The sequence below is a fragment of the Marmota monax genome, unplaced genomic scaffold, assembly GCF_021218885.2.
Source record: "Marmota monax isolate L192 unplaced genomic scaffold, Marmota_monax_Labrador192_F-V1.1 WCK01_AAM20220418_F8-fsc00010, whole genome shotgun sequence".
NCBI classification, from domain to species: Eukaryota; Metazoa; Chordata; class Mammalia; order Rodentia; family Sciuridae; genus Marmota; species Marmota monax.
The window spans coordinates 9,463,675-9,485,257 of record NW_026692321.1 but is presented as its reverse complement, the minus strand read 5'-3'; the positions used below and the strand labels follow the sequence as shown (position 1 = coordinate 9,485,257).

General features: G+C 35.1%; 1 protein-coding gene across 1 annotated transcript in view; it reads right to left on the bottom strand.

Annotated features, from left to right (window-relative positions):
- Positions 1-4,627: 4,627 nt before the first annotated feature.
- The window catches only part of Ddx1 (DEAD-box helicase 1), a 36,879-nt gene continuing 19,923 nt past the window's right edge, over positions 4,628-21,583 (bottom strand). Inside the window, exons 14-26 of the mRNA XM_046441293.2 lie at positions 20,569-20,629; positions 16,378-16,476; positions 13,650-13,739; positions 12,966-13,154; positions 12,066-12,117; positions 10,336-10,482; positions 8,803-8,894; positions 7,091-7,163; positions 6,905-6,977; positions 6,769-6,811; positions 6,004-6,099; positions 5,587-5,707; positions 4,628-4,953 (exon numbers count right to left, since the gene is read on the bottom strand). Of these exons, the coding sequence (XP_046297249.1) occupies positions 4,823-4,953; positions 5,587-5,707; positions 6,004-6,099; positions 6,769-6,811; positions 6,905-6,977; positions 7,091-7,163; positions 8,803-8,894; positions 10,336-10,482; positions 12,066-12,117; positions 12,966-13,154; positions 13,650-13,739; positions 16,378-16,476; positions 20,569-20,629 (1,267 nt within the window). The 3' untranslated portion in view covers positions 4,628-4,822. The remainder of the gene's footprint in view (positions 4,954-5,586; positions 5,708-6,003; positions 6,100-6,768; positions 6,812-6,904; positions 6,978-7,090; positions 7,164-8,802; positions 8,895-10,335; positions 10,483-12,065; positions 12,118-12,965; positions 13,155-13,649; positions 13,740-16,377; positions 16,477-20,568; positions 20,630-21,583) is intronic.

Sequence of the window (21,583 nt, the reverse complement as noted above, 5' to 3'; positions counted from 1 at the left end):
TTCTCAAACTGTGGTTCACTGTCTCTCTTCTATGTACAATCATCTGAGGAGTTTGTTAAAATGCAGATTTCTAGGTCCCATCTTAGACCTAACAACATCTGCATGTGGTTGAGCTAAAGGGAAGTCAGTAACTATTGTTGGGATCAAATCCAGGCCTCCCTCACTACAAGTTCTTTCAAATTCCCCTCAATACTTTTGACCAGAAAGAGTAGAATATCTGCCAGAAAAACCAGAGTAATAGATGACTTTAATGAAAGGTAATTATTTAAAGCAATAGAATGGAAAACAACAGCAAAAATTTCCCTCCACTCCTCCCTTTAAAGGAATCCTCTATCAATTACTTTGGAGCAGCAAAATAGTATCCCTCCCTTTCCTTCCTGTTCCACTACATTTTTTCCCTTCTAACAAATATTCCTTTTTCCCCCTAAATACAGTCACTTGGAAAAAATCCCTGGTACTACTTTAGAAACAATCAACAGGCAAAAGACTAGTGGAAGGCAGCCTGCCCCAAATTTTGTTTGCATTTACCTGTACATTTCCCATATTTCACATATCTCAAACTTCAACGAAGTGCATAGTTCCTTTCTAAGTTAGAATAAGGCAAGGAATATGATTAAATGGTTTTGCCCATTTAGAACTGGCTGGGAACCAAGTCTTTTAATCTGGGCAGTTCTGAGTCATTATCACACGCATTTCTACCAAAAAAAAAGAAAGAAAAAGAAAGAAATGGAAAAAAATAAAGAAAGAAAGATGGCTGCGACCTTATTTAAAACAAGTCTGGGTTCTGGTTTGTAATGTAATATGGTGGAGGGGATACCCATAATGGAGGGCTGGGGGAGTCACATGGTAAGCAGTCTATGTAAGATGTGAGACGACCTCCATCTGCCAGCACTAATTCACACGCCATATGAATGCAACAAGTTACAATTCAATTTGTAAATTGTACAGAATTCTTCATATATTGTTAGTGTGAATGTCAATCAACACAACCCTTTCAGAAAGGAATCAGTATGGACTCTGAAAAATGTTGCTACCTCTCTGTTTAACAATACAATTTCTAGGATTCAAATTTAAAAAGCAATCCGTAAGACAGAAGATAGTCACTGCAATACTATGTGTAACACAGGAAAAAAGTAAGGAGTGTAAATACTATAAAATATGGATGAGTAGCTCTCTTCATTTTGTTGAATACTTAACATAATGCTGAATAATGCAAATTATTTTCACCATCTTCATAAAGAAACCAAAGCTTAGCTGGCCAACAACCTCACCTTCTGTCATACTGCTAGTGTGGGTTACAGCCAGATTCAAATGCAGGCTGAATATCCTGAAAATCCTTTTCAATTCACTTCAATGCTCATGACCACTAGGAGTGCAATGGGCATAAAGCACAGCACCATCAATGGATCATGCAGCCATTGCAAGAAATACTTATGTTAAATGAAGATACAAAATTACATATGTAATATGATATAAACCATATACCAAAACATTTACCCCAAACAGAAACAATCCAAAATGTTAGCAGTAACTACTGAGAAAGTAGTTACTGATAGTGAAAATTAAATAAAAAGTAGGAAGGGCCAGGCACAGTGGCGCATGCCTATAATCCCAGCTACTTAAGAAAATGAAGCAGGAGGATCACAAGTTTGAGGCTAGCCTGGGGAACTTGGCAAGACCCCTGTCTCAAAATAAAAAATACACAGGGTTGGGGATGTAGTTCAGTGGTACAGCAACTCTGGTTCAATCCCCAGAATCCACCCCCCCCCAAAACAAAATAATAATTAATAAAAAGTAGGGAGGGATGGGAATTACTCTAATTTGAAGTTTCCACATTTCTGTTTATAACAGGAAAAGGAATGTTAAGGATAAGGTATAGAAAGGTTTTGGCAATGTTAAATTTAAGGCCATTAATTCGAATCCTTTAAAATATGTTTTCTTTTTTTATAGTTTTAGTTGTAGATGGACACAATGACTTTATTTATTTATATGTGGTGCTGAGGATTGAATCCAGAGCCTCACATGTGCTAGGCAAGCACTCTACCACTGAGTTACAACCCCAGCCCCTAGAATCTGTTTTCTTAAAGCAAAATCCCTAAGCTATAAAAGCAGTTGTCTTTGAATTAGTTTTTCTATGCTCTCTCAAGGAAGGCTGTTTCATAAGGAGCTCAAAGTATCTTCCAGATTAGCAATACAGGGAAGAAGTAAATCTGAGTTAGAGCAGAACACATTAGAAATAGCCTTCCCATCACCACAAAAAAAATCCCTAAACTTAAAGCCACTTTAGTCACTGTGAGAGTATAACTCTAGCAGTCAAAGCCTGAATAAAGAGCAAATGAAAGACTAGGTAGGTGAGCAGAAGGATTGTGCCAAGGCTCCCAAGGCCATAGGCCAGGTTAGCATATGTTGAAGATGGAGTGAGCCTCTGTGTTTCTGCCTAGAGAGGAGACAGACACCAAACTTGTGAGGTCATTTTTCTTTTTTTCTTAAGTTGTAGTTGGAAACAATACCTTTATTTAATTTATTTATTTTTATGTGGTGCTGAGGATTGAACTCAGTACCTCGCACGTGCTAGGGGAGCGCACTACCACTGAGCCACAACCCCAGCTCCGACTGTGGGTACATTTATTAGTTTTTGCACTGTAGAAGGAACAAAGCTGAAGCTATGAGTTAGAAATAACACCACCTCAAAGTTAACATTAAACATTTTCCAGATTTTGAGGGCCTCTAATGCTCTGTATTAGTTGGGGCTGAAGCTAAAGTTCTCTAACAGAGACCTAACATGCAGCAACTCAGATCAGACCAAATTATTGTAAAAGGCAGTCCAAGAGGGTGGGCAGCTCTCTTCCCCAAGGTCAGTCAGGTCCCTTCTGTCTTACTGCTCTCTCATTCCCCAAGTAGGACACACTTCTACTAGTGGTAATTGGCTGACATCACTTAAGTTCCAGTGTGTAGGAGGAAGGAAAGGGCAAGTTGAGGGATGAGGCCTAGAAGTTGTACACATCACTTCAACTCATATACCACTGACCAGATCCTCAGAAAGGTATTCCCAACTAAAACCCAGGAAGTTCCTATACTTAAAGGAAAAAGGGAGACAATCGACATCTCTCAGGCTCAGTGACCACATCTTAACCAGACTTGAACAATTATTTGCATCCTTAGCATCAATGCAGAGACCAGAAAGAATTAACATATGAAGCAGGACTAAGAGTAAAGAGAAGAATTCATGGTGACATGGGTGGAAAGAAAGAAGACAGGGCTCCATACAACCCCTCTTCTGATCTGATTACGTGTGGATTCCTTGTGTGAAAGTTGTTCCCTGGGTGTTTCCAGCTGGACGGCAATCTGACAAAGGCAAACTCAACAACCTTCTTCATACCACCAGTTCTCTCAGAACACTCCTCTCTGGATTGCCCATTCAGACTTGAGAATCATCTTCCAATGGTGGCATATGAAGATAAACGTTGAAACTAGGAAACCCAAATTCTGTTTCCAGTTCCAAAAACCAGACCATATGAACATGCATTTCTCTAAACCCAATTCTTGCGCCAATAAAACAAGGAAATGAAAAGGATGATCAGAAAGATTCTTTCAGTTCTGATATTTAAGCAATGTGAACTTCAACCTTTTCTTTGTTGTTGTATGTCTGTTAAAAATCCATTTCTAAAGCAGTGATTAATGAGGTAAGCACTGCAAAGAGCTGTTGGTATATAGCTGTGAGATGTGTTATAGTAGTTCTAAGATATCTCCAAAGAAAGTGGTCCACAGATTAAGCGACAGAATGGTATTCTCAAATCACTTCTCACAGGCTCTGAGCTCGATTTACCAGGTAATGATTTTCCCAATAGAGCCTTCATCTATTTATATATTGAGTTTCACTCAAGATTTTGCTTGAGTGAAAAAATATTTCAGTACTAAAAGATTCAAAAAACATCATATGAGAAATTACAACAGCCTGTGTTCTTGAGGAAACAGTAAGGCAAGAGTAGTAGCCTCCTCAAAACCCAAAACCCCTTTATAAACTAAGACTAGGAATATAGCTAGCAGGCTGGGAGCTCAATCCCCAGTGACAATACACACTCAGCACAAAAGAACAATTCAAATGTATGTATTTAAATTTCTTTCCCTATGGCATTTTAGGCAAGAAACAAAGTTTAAGGAAGTAATTCCAAAGAACTGAGATTAATTTTAAGACATAGTAGAGGGTTAGCATATTAGTTTTATTTTCCGGGGTACATATCATCTGGAAAAAAAGGTTCTTAAAAGGAAGGTAATCCTTCAGATACATCTTCACAGACACCGAACTTCTTCTAACCCCCAGGATCCTCCAGGTTTCCAAACTAACTGGGCTGTCCTCCTTCCACCTTGGTATCACCCCGTTTTCTTTCACATCACAACTCTCCTCCTGCTGAACTTGCACCCAGACAGCCTTAACCATCTGAAGATCATCTCCATCAGGACCACTCCCAGTGAAAGACCTTATTCTTAGGACATCTGCTAGTAGTTTCATATGATCTTTGGCCAAATTCACATATCCATAAACTTAATGCATAAGCCTGCAGCATACTTTAAAAGGGGGGGGGGGAATCAATATAACTTTAAAATAAGACGCAAACCTTCATGAAAATATAGTGGTCAAATTTTTATTGTCATTAGGTTGCCATTTTATGAAGAATTCCTAAGACTAATGTTTCTTGACATGCAAGAGTTAGCATTAATAGCTTAAGTTACTATATATACTGCTACTTGGAAGCAGTACAACTGTTTTACAGTTTTAAGACTACTGACTTAGTATTCAAATCTTATTCAGTACACATGAAAATCAGAAGGTTCTGAACAGCTGGTTAGGAAGATAGCCAAGATGCAGGAAAGATGTCTGTGCCTCCTTTTCAAGGGCAGCCAACTCTTGAACGGTAGGTGCCAAAATATCCACATGGCCTTTATAGTTTCCACCTGCATCACACACAAAAATCAGAAAGCAATGTAAACGCATGCTTGAAAGACTTGTTGGCAATACTTTGGCTCAATTCTATTGCTTTAAACATCACTTCTATCACTAAAAATGTATTACTTGGCATGTTAACTCCAGAACATTCAGGTTTTAAAATGTCAAATCAATTATTTCGATATAAATAAAGGATTAGGCCTCGCTAACAGCCACCGGACACCCTTGGCCTCCACTCCCTTGGTTTACAAACCACTCGGTTAGCCTGACTCAAGTTTTCAGCTACAAGCTAGTGAAGGGCATTCCATGCAAAGAGAATAGTGAAACTACTTAAGTTAAAGGCAACTGTTTCTTTGTGCAAAATCACATATTATACTGTTGTTTCCTATTAATTCCATAAAAAGTTCAAGTATTCTTATGACATTAACACTGCAAAAGAAATAGCTAGAGCTGCTGTTCCCCATTCACATATAGCCCACACAATAGAAAAATGCTGCAAGACAAGTGTAGACAAAGTGCTAAGGAGGGAATGCTGATAACCTACTCTTAACATAATGAGCTGAAATTATTCTCTTCATAAACTGAAGTTCAAAAAGGGCTCACCCACATTAGAAAAGACTTTAGAGTAATTCAAAGCTTACCACCAGCAGCCCTCTTTTGACCATAAGTAACTTTTCCATCAAATTCATCCACTGGAACCTTGATATCCGGCTCAACCTGAGAAATGGTGCAGTTCAGGTGTTCTTCTATCTCAGAGAGAAGCTAAGAAGGAAGAGAAAATTAAAATATTTCCAAATAGAATCTTTACTCTTACAGACTTAAATTTTAACAGCATTAAATAAAACTGGGAAAGCTAAAATGCTTGCTATCAATGGAAATTAGACTTCTGAAGAGATGGGCTCATAATTATGATTTACCAACTACTACCAATACAACCAACCTCTCACTACTCTTCCTTATAACTGACAAATAAAAGCTGAGCTACAGCTTTTCTGGATAAATGTAGTCTATTTTACCAACTTTAGTAAGCTTTCTGTGAGTATCGTCCAAAGCCTCACCTGCATCTCATTGTACCAAATGGTACAGCCACCATCTTCCTTGAGTCTCGTATTGTAACACCCTTTTCCACGATTGCTACATACATGGTACCAAACCTACAATAAAGAAAAAAACATGAATATATACAGACATAGAAACATGCTAAATATTTTACTCTAAACCTCTTTTTGAAAATTTTCTTAAGGCACTGGAAAAATAGATTGTCTGCCATCCAATTACTAGTGCAATCCATTAATTAAATATACCTGAGTCTTTTGAGAAAAAAATTTTCCTAAATGAATGTAGCTAAATTCTCAGATAAAACAAGGGTGAAAAAATACTAGGGAATGCTGTATCAAGATTATATCAAAAAAGGTACATTTTCTCAAAGAAAACAATAAAGCTAATGTACAACTAGTGAATTTGAGCAGGAGATGTACATGGGAGTACCTTATAATTACAACTTTTCTATAAATTTGAAATTATATCAAAACAAAGTTACATAATTTCCCAAAGTGTTTTATGGCACCATGCCAGAGTGTTTACATACTTTTTGGTTAAAATAATTACATTAAGGCTATTAGGGAAAATCATATTTTGCATTTTTCCTATCTAACTCTCATCTTATTATTTGTCTATTCAGTGAATATAAAAATGCCATAAAAAGTTCATTTATATTCCATTTGCAACTAAATCCATTCTAAATAGAAACCCAAACTGCTTTTATTTCCAACATATGAAATCACAACTCACACATGAGGATAACAGAGCACTGAAGAGATTACCTTTTCTTTTTCTGTTGCCACCAGGGAAATGGCCAGACCCATCCTGAAAGATTTTTAAAGAGTTTTTTAGACTTTATTCCTAAAGCATAGGCACTTAAAAGGGGGGGGGGGGGGGGGTTGGGGATTATAGCAGTACCTTTCAGCTCTGCCTACTCTGCCAATTCGGTGTACATAGTTTTGCTTTTCATCAGGCAGGGTGACATTTATAACTACAAATAAGAATAATTATTACCAATTGCCATTAATTTTAAAATTTTTCCAAAATATTAAATAACTTTAGATTTCATAAAATTTAAACTGTAGGCATAAAGTTTCTTTTTACCATAAGGAACACCATGGATATCAATTCCTCTAGCAGCTACATCTGTGCAAATCAAGAATCTCACGTCTCCTTTCTAAAGAGAATAGAGAGAAAAAAATAATCTGTAAATAAATACACTAAAAGATAAAAGCAAATACTATCCACTAAATAAGACCTCTACTAACTACACGTTAGGGAATAGAGGTTCAGATACTCGTAATGTATTGGAGCAAGTCTTGCAGTTTTTTGTAAAATGTATATACATAAGATTTGTCTTTACTTCTGTATTATAAATCTAGCTGGGCATGGTGGTACATGCCTATAATCCCAGCAACTGAGGAGGCTGAGGGAGGACAATGGCAAATTTGAGGCCAGACTCAGCAATGTAGTGAGGCCCTAAGCAACTCAGTGAGACCCCATCTCAAAAATAAAAAAGTATGGGGATGTAACAGTGCTCCTGGGTTCAGTCCCCAGTACAAAAAACTCAATTGATCCATCCAGAAAGAAGGGGAGGGAAAAGGAAAATACTGAGGAATGATACTAACTAAACAAATTATGGTAATAGCATGTGCATGTTAAAATATGTAACAATGAATCACACTACTATATATAATTATAATGCACAAATAAAAAATAAAATAAATCCAGACTACTAGATATATTATCTTAAAGTTTCACTTTTTGTGATAGGAGATGAAATCCTACAGAGAAGAAAATAGGGAGTGGGCCCCCAGAACTCACCAACAAAATACAAATTATCTGCTGAATGTCACTTATGCCTGGCAAAATTAAGAGATTTAGAGAAGGAAGCCAGGCATGGTGGTGCACACCTTTAATCCCAGCAGCTCAGGATACTGGGGCAGAAGGATCACAGGTTCAAAGCCAGCTTCAGTAACTTAACGAGGCCCTAAGCAATTTAGTGAGAACCCATCTCAAAATAAAAAATAAAAAGGACTGAGGATGTGCCTCAGTGGGTAAGCAATCCCTGGTACCAAAGGAAAACAAAAAGAAGAGATTTAGAGAAGGGAAGAAGAGTGCAGTGTACCGACACTTGATCTAGCACAATCCCTAGGAGGGACAAAGGTGGCACACATGCTGAAATAAGGCCAGGCAACAGGTTTTAACACCCACGTCTAATCATGCTGGGCATGGAAATAAAACCCAACACTCCTAGGCCCAGTGCTTTCACCTTTTCTCACTACAGGAAAGTAATTACTGTACACAGGGATAACACACTGGTAAATGAAGAATGTTTGTAAGCAGTAATTACTGATCTTTCAATTCTAATGGCTAGAGCCCTGCCACAAAAGCGCTATAGCCCATTTGCATGCTATAAGCACAACTGAAAACCCTAAACAATACCAAAACAAATATATTTAATTCTATAAAACTATACTGTAATACTTCAACTAATCTACAAATTATGTTCTCTACAAGTATCATTACTAACATTTTTAAAACAGGCTTCATCACTTACCCAATGATACTTCTAAACATATCTTCCTGGAAGAATTTAATGAAAACTTTCTTAAATTGAAAATTCTTATTATAGTAGTATTATGCTGGCAGAGAACATGAAATTTATCAGTTGTGTGTCAAAGATGACTAATCACCATGATAAAGATACATCAGACAAGAACTGCTTTAATAATATTAACTGGCACTGATTAAATCTAGAATCAGTCCCCTCTTAAATATTAAGAAAATATAGATAACCACTAAACATTAATTACCTTAAATCGTTCAAGGTTTTGCTTTCTCTCATGAGGCTTTCTATCACCATGAAGACAAACACATGAGAACTGGTGTCCTTTTTTATCAGGTCCTGGTGAAAAACACATACCATTTGACCTTGGAAAATATAGCCTAAGACTATGTTGACAAATCAATAAAATTCAGACTTCGATATTACCATGTAATTCTATGAAAATCTACACCCCAACTTGCCATAAACCACGATTAACACAATTTCTGTCACAGGCAAAATGCCATTAAATTTAAACTCCATGAAGCATTAAAATTGATTTGCTTTTAAGAACATTTTAAGCTACCCTTCCCAATCTGCAGGAGAAATAGACATATCTGTCCAACTTCTAACCTTTCATCAACTCATCTTTACATTTCTGACACATTTCAATGTAAATTAGACTAAGTATACAGTTCAGTATGGGTACATTAACTACTTTAGTATTCACTTTAGTTTTTTCCTTTTGAGGTAAAACTCACACAAAGAAATATCCAAGTCTTACCTTTAACAGATTCTCAACAAGATAGAAAATATCAACACCATGCTTCTCATGTTCTTTCTCAACCTCTGCTCCCACCCTCCTGTGGGCAACCATTGCTCTAATTTTTCTTTCACAATGGATTCATTTTGACTATTCCCAAATTTCACATAAGTTGATTTATAAATACTCTTTTATGTAAGAATTCCTTCATTAATCATGATTCTGAAATCCAATCATACTGTGTCTACTAGTACTGCATTCCATTTTAATTGCTTTTAGTGTGTTTTCAGTTTCAGACGATTAAAACTGCTATAATCATTCTTATACATAGTTTATTAATATGTATTTCCACCTGTCTTGGGTAAATGCTTAGAAGTAAATTGCTAATCCATAAGATAGCAATGTTTAATTTTACAAAAGACTGAAGGACTTTTTCAAATGTGGTTATACCATTAATAGTCTCACAAACAATGTAAGAGTACTTCAGTTGCTCCCAGTCCTTGCCAAAACTAAGTGTTAAACAGCATACAACCAAGTTTCATCCAATTTAATATTCTATTCTTTTTAGCAAAATATTTTAGTCCACCAATAGAGTTTTTACTCATGTATTTACATTTTTTTCCACGATTGATCTTACTCTGTAATTTCTAGCCATCCTTTTTTTCATATTTCTCCTTTTCCTTTCTTAGTTTTGCTTGGAAGGTTTTATGCACATTCACCTTTTCCAAGTTTAGAAGATATACACTTTATTATTTTAGTGATTACACTTCAAATTTTAATATTAATCAGTCACTGTACACTCCTCTTGATACAAGGGCCTTAGGTGATTCAAGTTCCTTATAAAGAAGAGGTACCCATTTGGAAAATTCTCTGATTGTTCTTCCTAGGACTTATCATAGGGAAAAGTCCTGGAAAAACACAGATAAAATGTACCATCACTGTTCTAAATTCTGTGCATGTGTTCTAGATTGCATGATCGAAACTACTAAGCTATTAAATGAGGAAATAAACAACTTATTTCAAGTGAGGAAATATTACCTCCTCCCTGCTGCATAAAATACTGCTCCAAATTATCACAGTCAATTTTGGTTCTACAGAAGATAATTGCTTGATCCATCTTGTGTTCCTTGATTGCTCGGACAGCATACTCCCCCTTCAGGATTTTAATAGCTTCAGACCACATCTCTTGAATATCATCACAACAAAAATATTAGAAGTGAAATAGTAAATCCATTCATTCATTTATTTTTGTTTAATACTTTTAATGCTACTTTATAGGGTACACAAACAGCCCTAATCATACCTTTTATGAGGAAACAAACGTACACCACACACATACACTCACACATTAACAGAAATATATGCTCACACCACAACTTTGTTCCTACCTTCCACGGAGAACTAGTCATAATCTGCCCTGCATTAACTTCTCTAAATGCTTCATAAATGTTTATTCAATTATTTTAACCCTTCTTAAAGATGATGAATATGCTTTCTAAACCAACCTTAATAACAGGAAGTTCATATTCACTCTATGTAATAAAAACCATAACATCAAACATAGTTACTAATTTCTTAGATACCATTCTCCAAATTTCTTTTTCAGTGTGAAGTTGTGCTACGTAGTTTTTACTCCTCAACTGTCTAATACAAGATTTTAATTAAATGGCCCAATCTATTTTTATGGCCTCACTGGTCATCTCTAATTGTAGTATAAACTTTGCAAAATTTTTACAAGGAAAATACAGGAAAGAGTAAAAATTGGAATTTTATAAAATGTATTCCCAAATAATAGAATGATATCATGCTATATTAGTGGTGTCACTGGTCCTCTCAAACAGGCAGGAATAACTGGGCATATATCATGCAAATTTGGAGTTGTACATAAAACTGAGCTCAGAGTAAATCTCTTTAATCACAATTTCAGATAATTCACCTTTACATGTTACAAACCTGGAAGTGAACTCAAGTTAGAAGTCAATGCAGTCTGATGCCTGGCCATGATCCACTACAGACACCTGATGTCAGGTATGCATGGGTTTGAGATGTTCTTTAAGGTTTCAGTACCATCCATATACCCTGATGTGCTTTCATAAATTTTTGAAATATTATATGAAAAACTAAATGTTTCAGCTCTGCATCAAGTTGAGATTTAATGTTAGGCTTTTTAGAAACTGATAATATTTAAAGGGTACAGAGTTTCACTTTGGGAATATGGAAAAGTTCTCAAGATGGATGGTGGTGATGGCTGTACAATATAAATGTGCTTAATGTCACTGAACCATGCACCCAAAATAGTTAAAATCGTAAATTTCATATAATGTATACTTTACCATAAAAAAATAAATCAATTAATAAATAATCAAAATTAGATCATTCTTCTATCACAGTTGTAGCTAAAGATATCTTTATTACCCAGTATCCCAGATATGATATTTCTTCTGCAGCTTCTGGGCCAATATAAAATCTATCTCCAGAGAACTCTGCTGGTTTTCTAAGATGGATGGGAATCCTATAATCCAAATATGTGTGACTTAGATGCCAGGAGACTAATAGCCACATTCAGTGATTAATATTTCTCTAAGTTGACTAGTATTAGCTTCTTTCCCATTTCTTTATTAATATTGTTGCTTTTATTTTTAAATTTCCTGTTCTAATTTTGTAGGTAACCTCACATCCTTCATAAGAATAGACAGGATATCAATTTGATAGAAAACCAATTCATTTTAAAAATCTTTTATCACATTTTATTGATTCTTTCAACTTACCTGGACTGTTAGCACCAGGTCTTGTATTATCTTTTGCATGTACATCATCAGTCTATCAAAAGCAAGGAATAAAAACAGAGATGGGAAATATTTAGAATAGGTTTGTTTTTTTTTAAAGGGAGAACTGAACTGTATTTGTCTTTAGATTGTATCTCAGACATACATATATCTCTATACTGTATAGGCAAAATTATTCTTCAGATTCAGAAAACACTTCATTAACTATAGGTCTAAGCCAATCAATTTTAAATGTAATAATAAAAATGCAAATGTGTTTTTCAGATTCTTGTGCACTTGTAATAAGTATGTCCTTGTTATATCAAGATAAACACAATAACAGTAGAGAAAATTAAAAGATGGGCACATGAAATTGATTTTTAGGAAAATAAGACACATCAAGAGGACATAATGAAGGTCCTATTAAAATTTTACAAAAATGGAAGTCATTACATATAACTGATAAAATTAGGTATATGTGATCTTTTTATAAAAATTTTATTAAAGAAGTGGATCACAAAAGGAAAGACCAAGGTCTTACCTCTTTTTTTTTTTTTATATTTATTTTTTAGGTGTAGATGGACACAACACAAGGCCTTTATTTTTTATGTGGTGCTGAGGATCGAACCCGGGTCCCGCCCGTGCTAGGCGAGCACTCTACCGCTGAGCCACAATCCCAGCCCACAAAAGTAATTTTATATACAGAGAAATATAAAGGATGACATTTATTACTTTATCATTTATTTAGTGCCTTTTCAAAGGCCTAAGCTTTACACTTAATGTCTTGAACTTCTCTTCTTTGGTACAAAATCTGATTGGCTTAAGCAGCACTAAAGAGTCCAAGGCTAGCTAATTTATAAGTTGCTTTATTCTATACAAATACTAATATTATAAAGTACTTACTCTAATGTGGTTTTTTCCTAGCCTTTCCCAGAGTCTGTCAGTTTTGGGATTCACTGGGACAACAACATGGTGTACAGTATCTGGAACAGAATCTTCTCCTTTTAAATCAACCCATGTGGGAAAATGCATTATTTTCTCAGAGAGTTTCTTTACATCAAAAGAATGCAAAGTAGCAGAGCAAACAATCACCTAAGAATAAGAAAATACAAATTCCTCAAGGACTTAGAAAAACTAAGTAAGATAAAAAGTTTTTTAAAATCAAGAATCACGGGTTACTATTTATCCTACTCCCCCAAGAGCCTCTCCCTCTCAAATGCTTCTAAAGGAAACAGGATGAGAAAAATAAGAGCAATATTTTCTGAAATAATTTCTAAGGAGGTAATTGTTTTTCAATAGCTGAAGTTATTTCTCCTTAAAACAAGAAGCAGTACTAATAATCTGGAAAATAAACCCAAAATGCTCTGTAAGGTTTCTTGAACTTGTAGTCTTCTGTAACATCTAAGAAATTTCCTCAAATTTCTAAAAGCAGCTTTTAAGACTGTTACCTTTGTGTATACTATATAGTCCAATAACAAAGAAAATGTTTTATAAATAGTTAATCAGAAAATATTAAAACAAAAAAATTTTGATTTTTCATTAACAGTTGACTACATGTATTTAAAAACTGTATTAGTCATTTCATACCTGAAGTCTTTTTCCATCTGAGGTAATCTGAGGAATCTGACTGTGCATTCTATTTATAAAATCAGAATAACCTTGAGAAAGAAGTCCATCCTGCAGGACAAGCAAAGAAAAACAAGTTTTAATCCACACTGAAACCTTTCTTTTCTAAATCAAATTTAAAGGTAATAAAACCATATACATACATATCCCTTTATTTTTCAAGTGATTGTTTTTATTGTCTGCAGTACTGGTAATTGAATCCAGGGGTGCTCTACCACTGAGCTACACCCCCAGCACTATATATTCTGTCACAAGGTCTAAGTTGCTGAGGCTGGCTTCAAATGTGAAGTCCTTCTGCCTTAGCCTAGAATGACAGGCATGCATCGTTGCACCTGGCTTATCTTTATTGGATATTTACAGACAATTCATACATTCAACTTCAAGTTCTTCGTTACTTACACATGAAAATCTACAATAAACAATCCAAAACCATAGTCTAGTATTTTAGAATGACTACAAGAGTTAATACCTTCTAACACATGTCCTTAAGACTATGACTTTTATATGAAAAATAAAAAAGCCAGGGCTAGGGGTATCGCTTAGTGGTAGGAGCACTTGCCTGGCACGCTCAGGGCACTGAGTTCAATTTCCAGCACTGCAAAAATAAAAATAAAAAGCAAAGCCCCAGTGTCAGAAAACTAGTTCAATCTATCCTAAAAATAATTTGGAAGAATGCCTCAAAAGCCTCAAATACATTTATGTTCTTCCAGATGGTCCACATTTTGTAACTATGACAAAGAAATAGTTGAAGTAAATAATAAATCTACCTACATAATTAGTAATGAAAGTGGTTTAATAAACCATGAAGTATTTTTTTAAATATTTATTTTAGTTGTAGGTGTACACAATGACCTTTATCTTATTTTTATGTGGTGCTGAGGATCAAAACCAGAGCCTCATGTGTGCTAGGTGAGCGCTTTACCACAATCCCAGCCCCATGAAGTATTTTCATAATAGATCATTACACAGCCTTCAAATATTTTTTTACAAATAATGACATGAAATATGACATGAAATATTCATACAATTAAAAAAAATTTTCCCAAATTCCTTAAATTTTGATTTCAACTATTGAAAATAATACAGTCATCACTCAGTATCCACAGGTGTTTGGCTAGGACCCTCATCAGATAACAAAATTCATGGATATGCTAGTCCCTTATATAAAATGGCATGGCATTTGCATAGAACCTATGCAATTCTCTCTGTACTTTAAACATTTCTAGATTACTTACAACAAACATAATGTAAACGCCATGTACATAGTTATTATACCATACTACTTAGGGACATTGATAAGAAAAAAGTCTATACCTATTCAGTATTTTCAAATATTTTCCACACAAAATTAGTTGAATTAATGGACACAGGACGTACAGATATGAAGCGTCAACTGTATTTTTTTCTAATAGAATATTCTGAATTTTTTTTTCTACATTATTTTATTGGTACATTACAGTTGTACATAATGATGGAATTGTTGTTACTTATCGTACATGCACCCAATATAAAAATATAATTGGGCCAATATCGTTCCCCAACACTTCCCCCTTTCCTCCCCACTTCCCACCCCTTGGTCTCTTTCCCCTACTGATCTCCCTTTGATTTTCATGAGATCCACCCCTACCTTTCTTTTTCTTTTACCTCTCTAGCTTCCATATATGAGAGAAAACATACAACCCTTGACCTCCTGAATTTAGTTTATTTCCCTTATCATAATGGTCTCTAGTTCTATCCATTTTCCTGCAAATGACATACTTTCATTCTTCTTTATGGCTGAATAAAACTCCATTGTGTTTATATATTATTTCATTTATGCATTCATCTGTTAATGGACACCTAGGTGGGTTCCATGGTTTGGCTATTATGAATTGTGCTGCTATAAACATGGGTATGCATATTTCACTGTAGTATGTTCACTTTAACTCTTTAGGATAAATACCACGGAGTGGTATAGCTGGGTTGCAAGGTGGTTTCATGACTAGTCTTTTGAGGAGCTTCCATACTGACTTGCATAAGTGGTTATACAAATTTACACTCCCACCAACAGTATAAAAGTGTTCCTTTTTCTCCACAATCTCTCCAGCATTTATTATTGCTTGTATTCTAGATGACTACCATGCTGAATGGTGTGAGATAAAATCTCAGTGTAGTTTTGATTTGCATTTCCCTAACTGCTAATGATGTTGAACATTTTTTCATATATTTGCAAGCCATTTGTATTTCTTCTTTTGAGATGTGTCTATTCTATTTACTAATTGAGTTATTTGATTTCTTGGTGTAAAGGTTTTTGAGTTCTTTACATATTCTAGACATTAATAATCTGTCAGCAAAGTAGCTAGCAAAGATTATCTCCCATTCTGTAACTTTCTCCTCATATAACTATTTGTTTTCTTTGCTGTGTGGAAGCTTTTTAATATGTCATCCTACTTATTAACTCTTGGCATTATTTCCTAAGCTTTAGGCATCCTAACAAGAAAGCTGCCTGTGCCTATATGCTGGAGTGTTGAAGGTATCAATTGTATTTATATCAATATAAAGAGTGGATGAAAATAGGCCAAACTGTTAACAATTATTATTATCTCTAGTTAGGGAGCTCATGACTGAATTGTATTTTTTCACTTTATATATTTTATCTAAAAAAGCATAAGCAAAGTTCTTTTGAAAGCATGACTATATTTCAACATACAGCTTCATCCAGGACCAGGAATCTAACTTGAGATAAGTTCAGCTTTCCAGTTGACACCAAATCATCTAGTCTTCCTGGGGTGCCTACAACAATATCAACCTGCAAAATAGCAAAAGAAGCACCTAATGAGAACTGAAGAACTATTAGAATAACTTTAAAATGGCAACCAATAATTGTCTACTTACAACAAAAACATGTATATTGAAGTAGTCACAGTCAATTTATAAAAAAGGAGCTATAGATAACGCTGTATAATAAAATTATATTTGGAAATTAACGTGAAGATTTTGTCAACTGATTGTGGACAACCTTAACTATAAAAGCCTGATATATAAAATTTGTATTTTCTAAGCATTAAAAAAATCAGATAAATTAACATATATTCTGAAATGAAACCAGTATTCAAGGGTCTGGGAGATAGTCCTTACCTAGCATACACAAGGCCCAGGATTCAATCCCTAGTACTACCAAAACCACTACTAAAACAAAAAATCAGGAGTCAAGTCCCAGTTCTAACATACTGTTGTATGACCTTAACTTCTCCAGTATCTTTTAGTATCAACTTTCTTATTTTTTTTAATTTTTTTTTTTTTTTTTTTTAGTTGTAGATGAACACACAGTATCTTTATTTATTTTTAGGTGGTGCTGAGGATCAAATCCAGTGCCTCACACATTCGAAGCAGGCACTTTAACACTAAGCCCCCAGCCCCAGCCCCTCAATTTTCTTAGTTTTTAGTGGGGTGAATACCATCTGGTTTTGCAAGATGGTTGTGATAATTGAGAAGACACATAAAGCACTCGATGCTTAGTTTGCCAAGTGCTCAATAAACTTGGATATAATTAACAGTAATGGTGATCAGACTGTCCAAGAAAACACTAATAATTACTATTTCTCACTTGCTTATAATGAATAGGCACTATACATTTAATGTCTTACAAGTTTCATTTCATGTGACCATTACATAAAATTAATTAATACTAATTTATATTTATTAAATATTAACATTTATTTTTTGTGGCACAGGAGATTGAGCATAGGAATGTCCTACAACTGAGCTACATCATTGGCCTTTTTTATGTATTATTTTGAGACAGTTTTGTTATATTACTGAGGCTGGCCTTGAACTTACAATCCTCCTGCCTTAGCCTCCCAGTCACTGGGATTATAGGCATGCATCACTGCACCCAGCTATTATTCCTATTTTTAAATAAGGACACTGAAGTTTAGAATGCTGAAGTCAGACACATTTAGATTTCACAGCTAGTAAGTACCCATGCTGGGATTCAAATCTAAAGTTCAAAATTCAAATGACAGCCAGTTTGAATTTATCATAAAGATTTCCAAACATACACAAAAGAGAATAATACAGGGAACCTCCAGGCCAGTACAAAGAATACTCTGCATTCTCTAACACTTGTCTTAGAGTCAAATACAAAGGGACAGTGATGAGGATCATGGCTTCAGAGTGAAGCTCTATCTGTGAATTGTTCATTTTGGGGCATGTTACTTAATATTTGGTATTAGCCCTCTTTCAAATAGGTAAAAATGGGGAAGAATACCATCTCAGAGTGCTGTTGTGAGAACTAAATAAGAAAATGTTAGGCACTTAGCACAGTGCCTGGCTCATTTCTAAAAAACAGCCAATAAAGTGTTGAGAGCCACAGCCGAAGGGGCCCCAGCAAACTTCCAGCTGCCGGCTGATGATTGGCTCACAGCGGCCCCAGCAACATCTAGCTGATTGGCTCCTCAGCCCCAGCAACATCTAGCTGATTGGCTCCTCTGCGGTGATGCTCATTGGGCTGTTTCCCTGCCCTTTCAGACCACGGAGCTGCTCATTGGGGGACTTTTTTGGCTCCGCCCACGTGACCCAGCCAATCGGCCTCAAGAGCAGGAGGATTGGGGGAGGTGGAGAGAAGCTTGTGTGGGAGAGAGAGGCTTGTGGAAAGCCGGTGGTGGCAGTTGAGGCTCTCAGGGTTTTTCCTGAGAGGCTGTTTTGTTTGGCGTGTGTGGTTCTAAAAATAAAGTTAGTTTCTTTTGACAAGTGGCTCCTGATTGTGCCCAGCCAGACTGCGGTTTTTTGTTTTTTTTTTTTTAATTTTTTTAGTTGTAAACGGACACGATAATTTTATTTTTGTGGTGCTGAGGATCAAACCCAGTGCCTGTACCTCACACATGCTAAGCAAGCACGCTACCACTAAGCTACAAAACCCAGCCCCACAGTTAGGTATTTTTAAGTGTGTATGTGGATCTACTTGTTTGAACCAACAAATAAGGTTATCACATAAAATCATTTAATTTATTAGACAACTCAAAATTTATTTATCGATAGACATGAAAAATCATAAATACTTCTATTCTTTTTATTGATTTTCTCCAACCTAGAATAAAAACATAGCTTTCTCCTAACCAAGTTATTCCTCCAGTCCCATTGCTTCAATATCTCACCCCTTGACAAACAGAGCACCATCCTGAAGGGACTTCAGCGATCTAGTATGAGGAACTTATGTTCTCATGAAAAATGAAATGGATATTTATGAACCATTATTTCATTTATAATGATAATGAGAAGCAACTTTAAGAATGTTATCTGAAAATGTGAAAATAAAATCTGTTCAATGTATTAAGAACCTACTATGTGCCAAGCATAATGAGAAGTCTGTACGTAGCAGCGAACAAAACAGCATTCGGGCACTGTGCGTAACATCTCCTTAGTACAGGACTGAACCATTCAGTTTCCACCCTCCTTGATTTCAGCAGGTAAAGTGGACCAGAAACAGATACAAACAACCACAGGTTTAAAAAAAAAAAGTCTGAAACAAATATTTGACTTGTACAATAGCACTAATCACTCCATGTGGCCTCAATTGCACATGGTACACAATATATCAACTTTAAAAGTTACAAACTAAAATAATTCTACTCTGTAACTCCAAAACTGATTTGTACCCCAACATAGGACCCAAAAGAGGGATGGGGAAAAATAACATAGAAAATGTACAATGGAAGAAGAGCAGAAGGAGAACATATCAGATTCCCTAAGAAGTAGAATAAAATCAAATTCTGCCAAGAAAGCCAGGGAATAACTCTGCTTTTACTTTGCTATTGGCTTCAGTTAGTATCTAATTTTGAAATAAGTCTAATGAAAGCAGATCTAATTCCCTCAAAGTTCTGCAGCTAGAAAATAGGAGATGAGAAATTTAGTTATCTTGTGAAAAAATTAGGTTTGGGTTAAAAGAAATTAAAACTAGGAATAAGCCTATTAAATTTGTATTACAAACCTCTAAAGTAAAATATAACACTAAATAAAAATATATCAAAGCAATACTATTCAGAATAGTACTAATAAGTATAAGAATATGTTTCCTTGCTCTTAATATACCATACCAGGTCAAATCTAAGTCTATTCAGTATCAAATTTAGTTTGATAGGGGCACCAGTGGAATTAGAGGGTAACATACCTGTCATGAAATAGTATCAGATGGTTTAAGTTACATTATTAAATATTTGGAAAGGAAAATTAGTAAGAAAAAAAGTTGTTTCAATATTATATGTGGGTGTATATATAAAATACTAACCTTCATAAAATTGACCAGCAGTTAAGAATTTTCCAAACTTCTTCCATACTACTAGGGATCATCACACAATCTTAGTTTTGTACTTCAAAATGACATGCCTAAGCACAGCCTTCCACATAGATGAACTCATTTCTCTCCTCAATGGAACCACTATAGACTGTCTTAACATTATTTATCCTTCCCAAGGGTCACTGCAAAACCTTCTACTCTTCTCTGCAATCTACCTTATTAGCATTTTTATCTTCAACTACAGTTCTTTTTCCCCATTATCCCAAAAAAGAGTGACTCTTAATTAATAAAAGTTAGATGGAAATTGTCAGGTGTTCAAAGGGCAAATAAAAAAAAAAAAAGTATGTTGGATTGTGAACAAAGGATTTAGAAGAGACTACTGACTGCTCTGTATACTTCTACCTGCAAGATGTCTTTGAACAAATACATTCTTTAGACCTTGTACTAATTCCAACCTCATTTGATTTTTCCTGAAAACAAAAAATTGCCCTATATTGCCAAATGACAACACATAATGCTACTTTTTAAAAATTAGGATGGTTCGAGCTTCTGTAACCTGATTTCTATTGACCTTTTTCTCTCTATACATACATATGCACAACTCACCCCATTATCCAAAACAGAGAGCTGATCCCGTGCTGCAACACCTCCAATTATCAGAAGCTCCCTGAAATAAATATCAAAATGATAATGTAGAAAGAACATTAAAGTCTACTTTACACTGATTTGTACCTGTTTCTTTTTGGTGGGAATAAGTCATTAAAAAAAGAATCTACCATAAAGTAAGTACTGATAAGGTCAGAAGCAAAACACTTCCTTTCTGGTAGCCATACACAATGCTAAGGCACAATAAAGCAACTGATGAGTATGTGTGAAAGCTCAGAACACAGAAAAACTGGTCCCCATCTCCATATCCTTCTACATTGGAGTGACTCAAGCTTCTCTAACGTGGTTTCTACGACCTTTTTCTATATATACACATGTGTGCACTTCTTACATGTGGAAAATGTTTCTGAAAGAAGAGATAAAAACCCATTTTAAAAGCTTGCCGCTAGTAAGGATAACTACAGATCAAGCATGAAGTGAAAGACGACTAACTTTTATAAAATAGTATTTTGTGGGCTGCGGTTGTAGCTCAGTGGTAAAGCTCTTGCCTAGCAGGTGTGAGGCACTGGGTTCAATCCTCAGCACCACATAAAAATAAAAAAATACATATATATTCTTTTGTGCTGTTTAAATTTTTCTCATTTCAACAAAAGGGCACATGCAAAAGACTAAATAAACATAAATCCCTCCTTCATACCATACACAAAAATTATCTCAGAATGGATCAGAGATCAAAAGTAGAACCTAAAATTATAAGATTCATAGAAAACACAAGAGCAAATTTTCATGACCTTGGTTTAGACAAACACTATCTTACATATAAACACCAAAACAGTGACAAAAAGAAAATTAAAAATTAGACTTCAGAAAAATTAATAACTTCAAAGAATACTATAAAGAGAGGAAAATGACAACTCACAGAAAGGGAGACAATAGTTGCAAATCATGTATCTAACATACTGAATAAAATACCAAACTATATAAAGAACTCCTACAACACAACAATATAAAGACA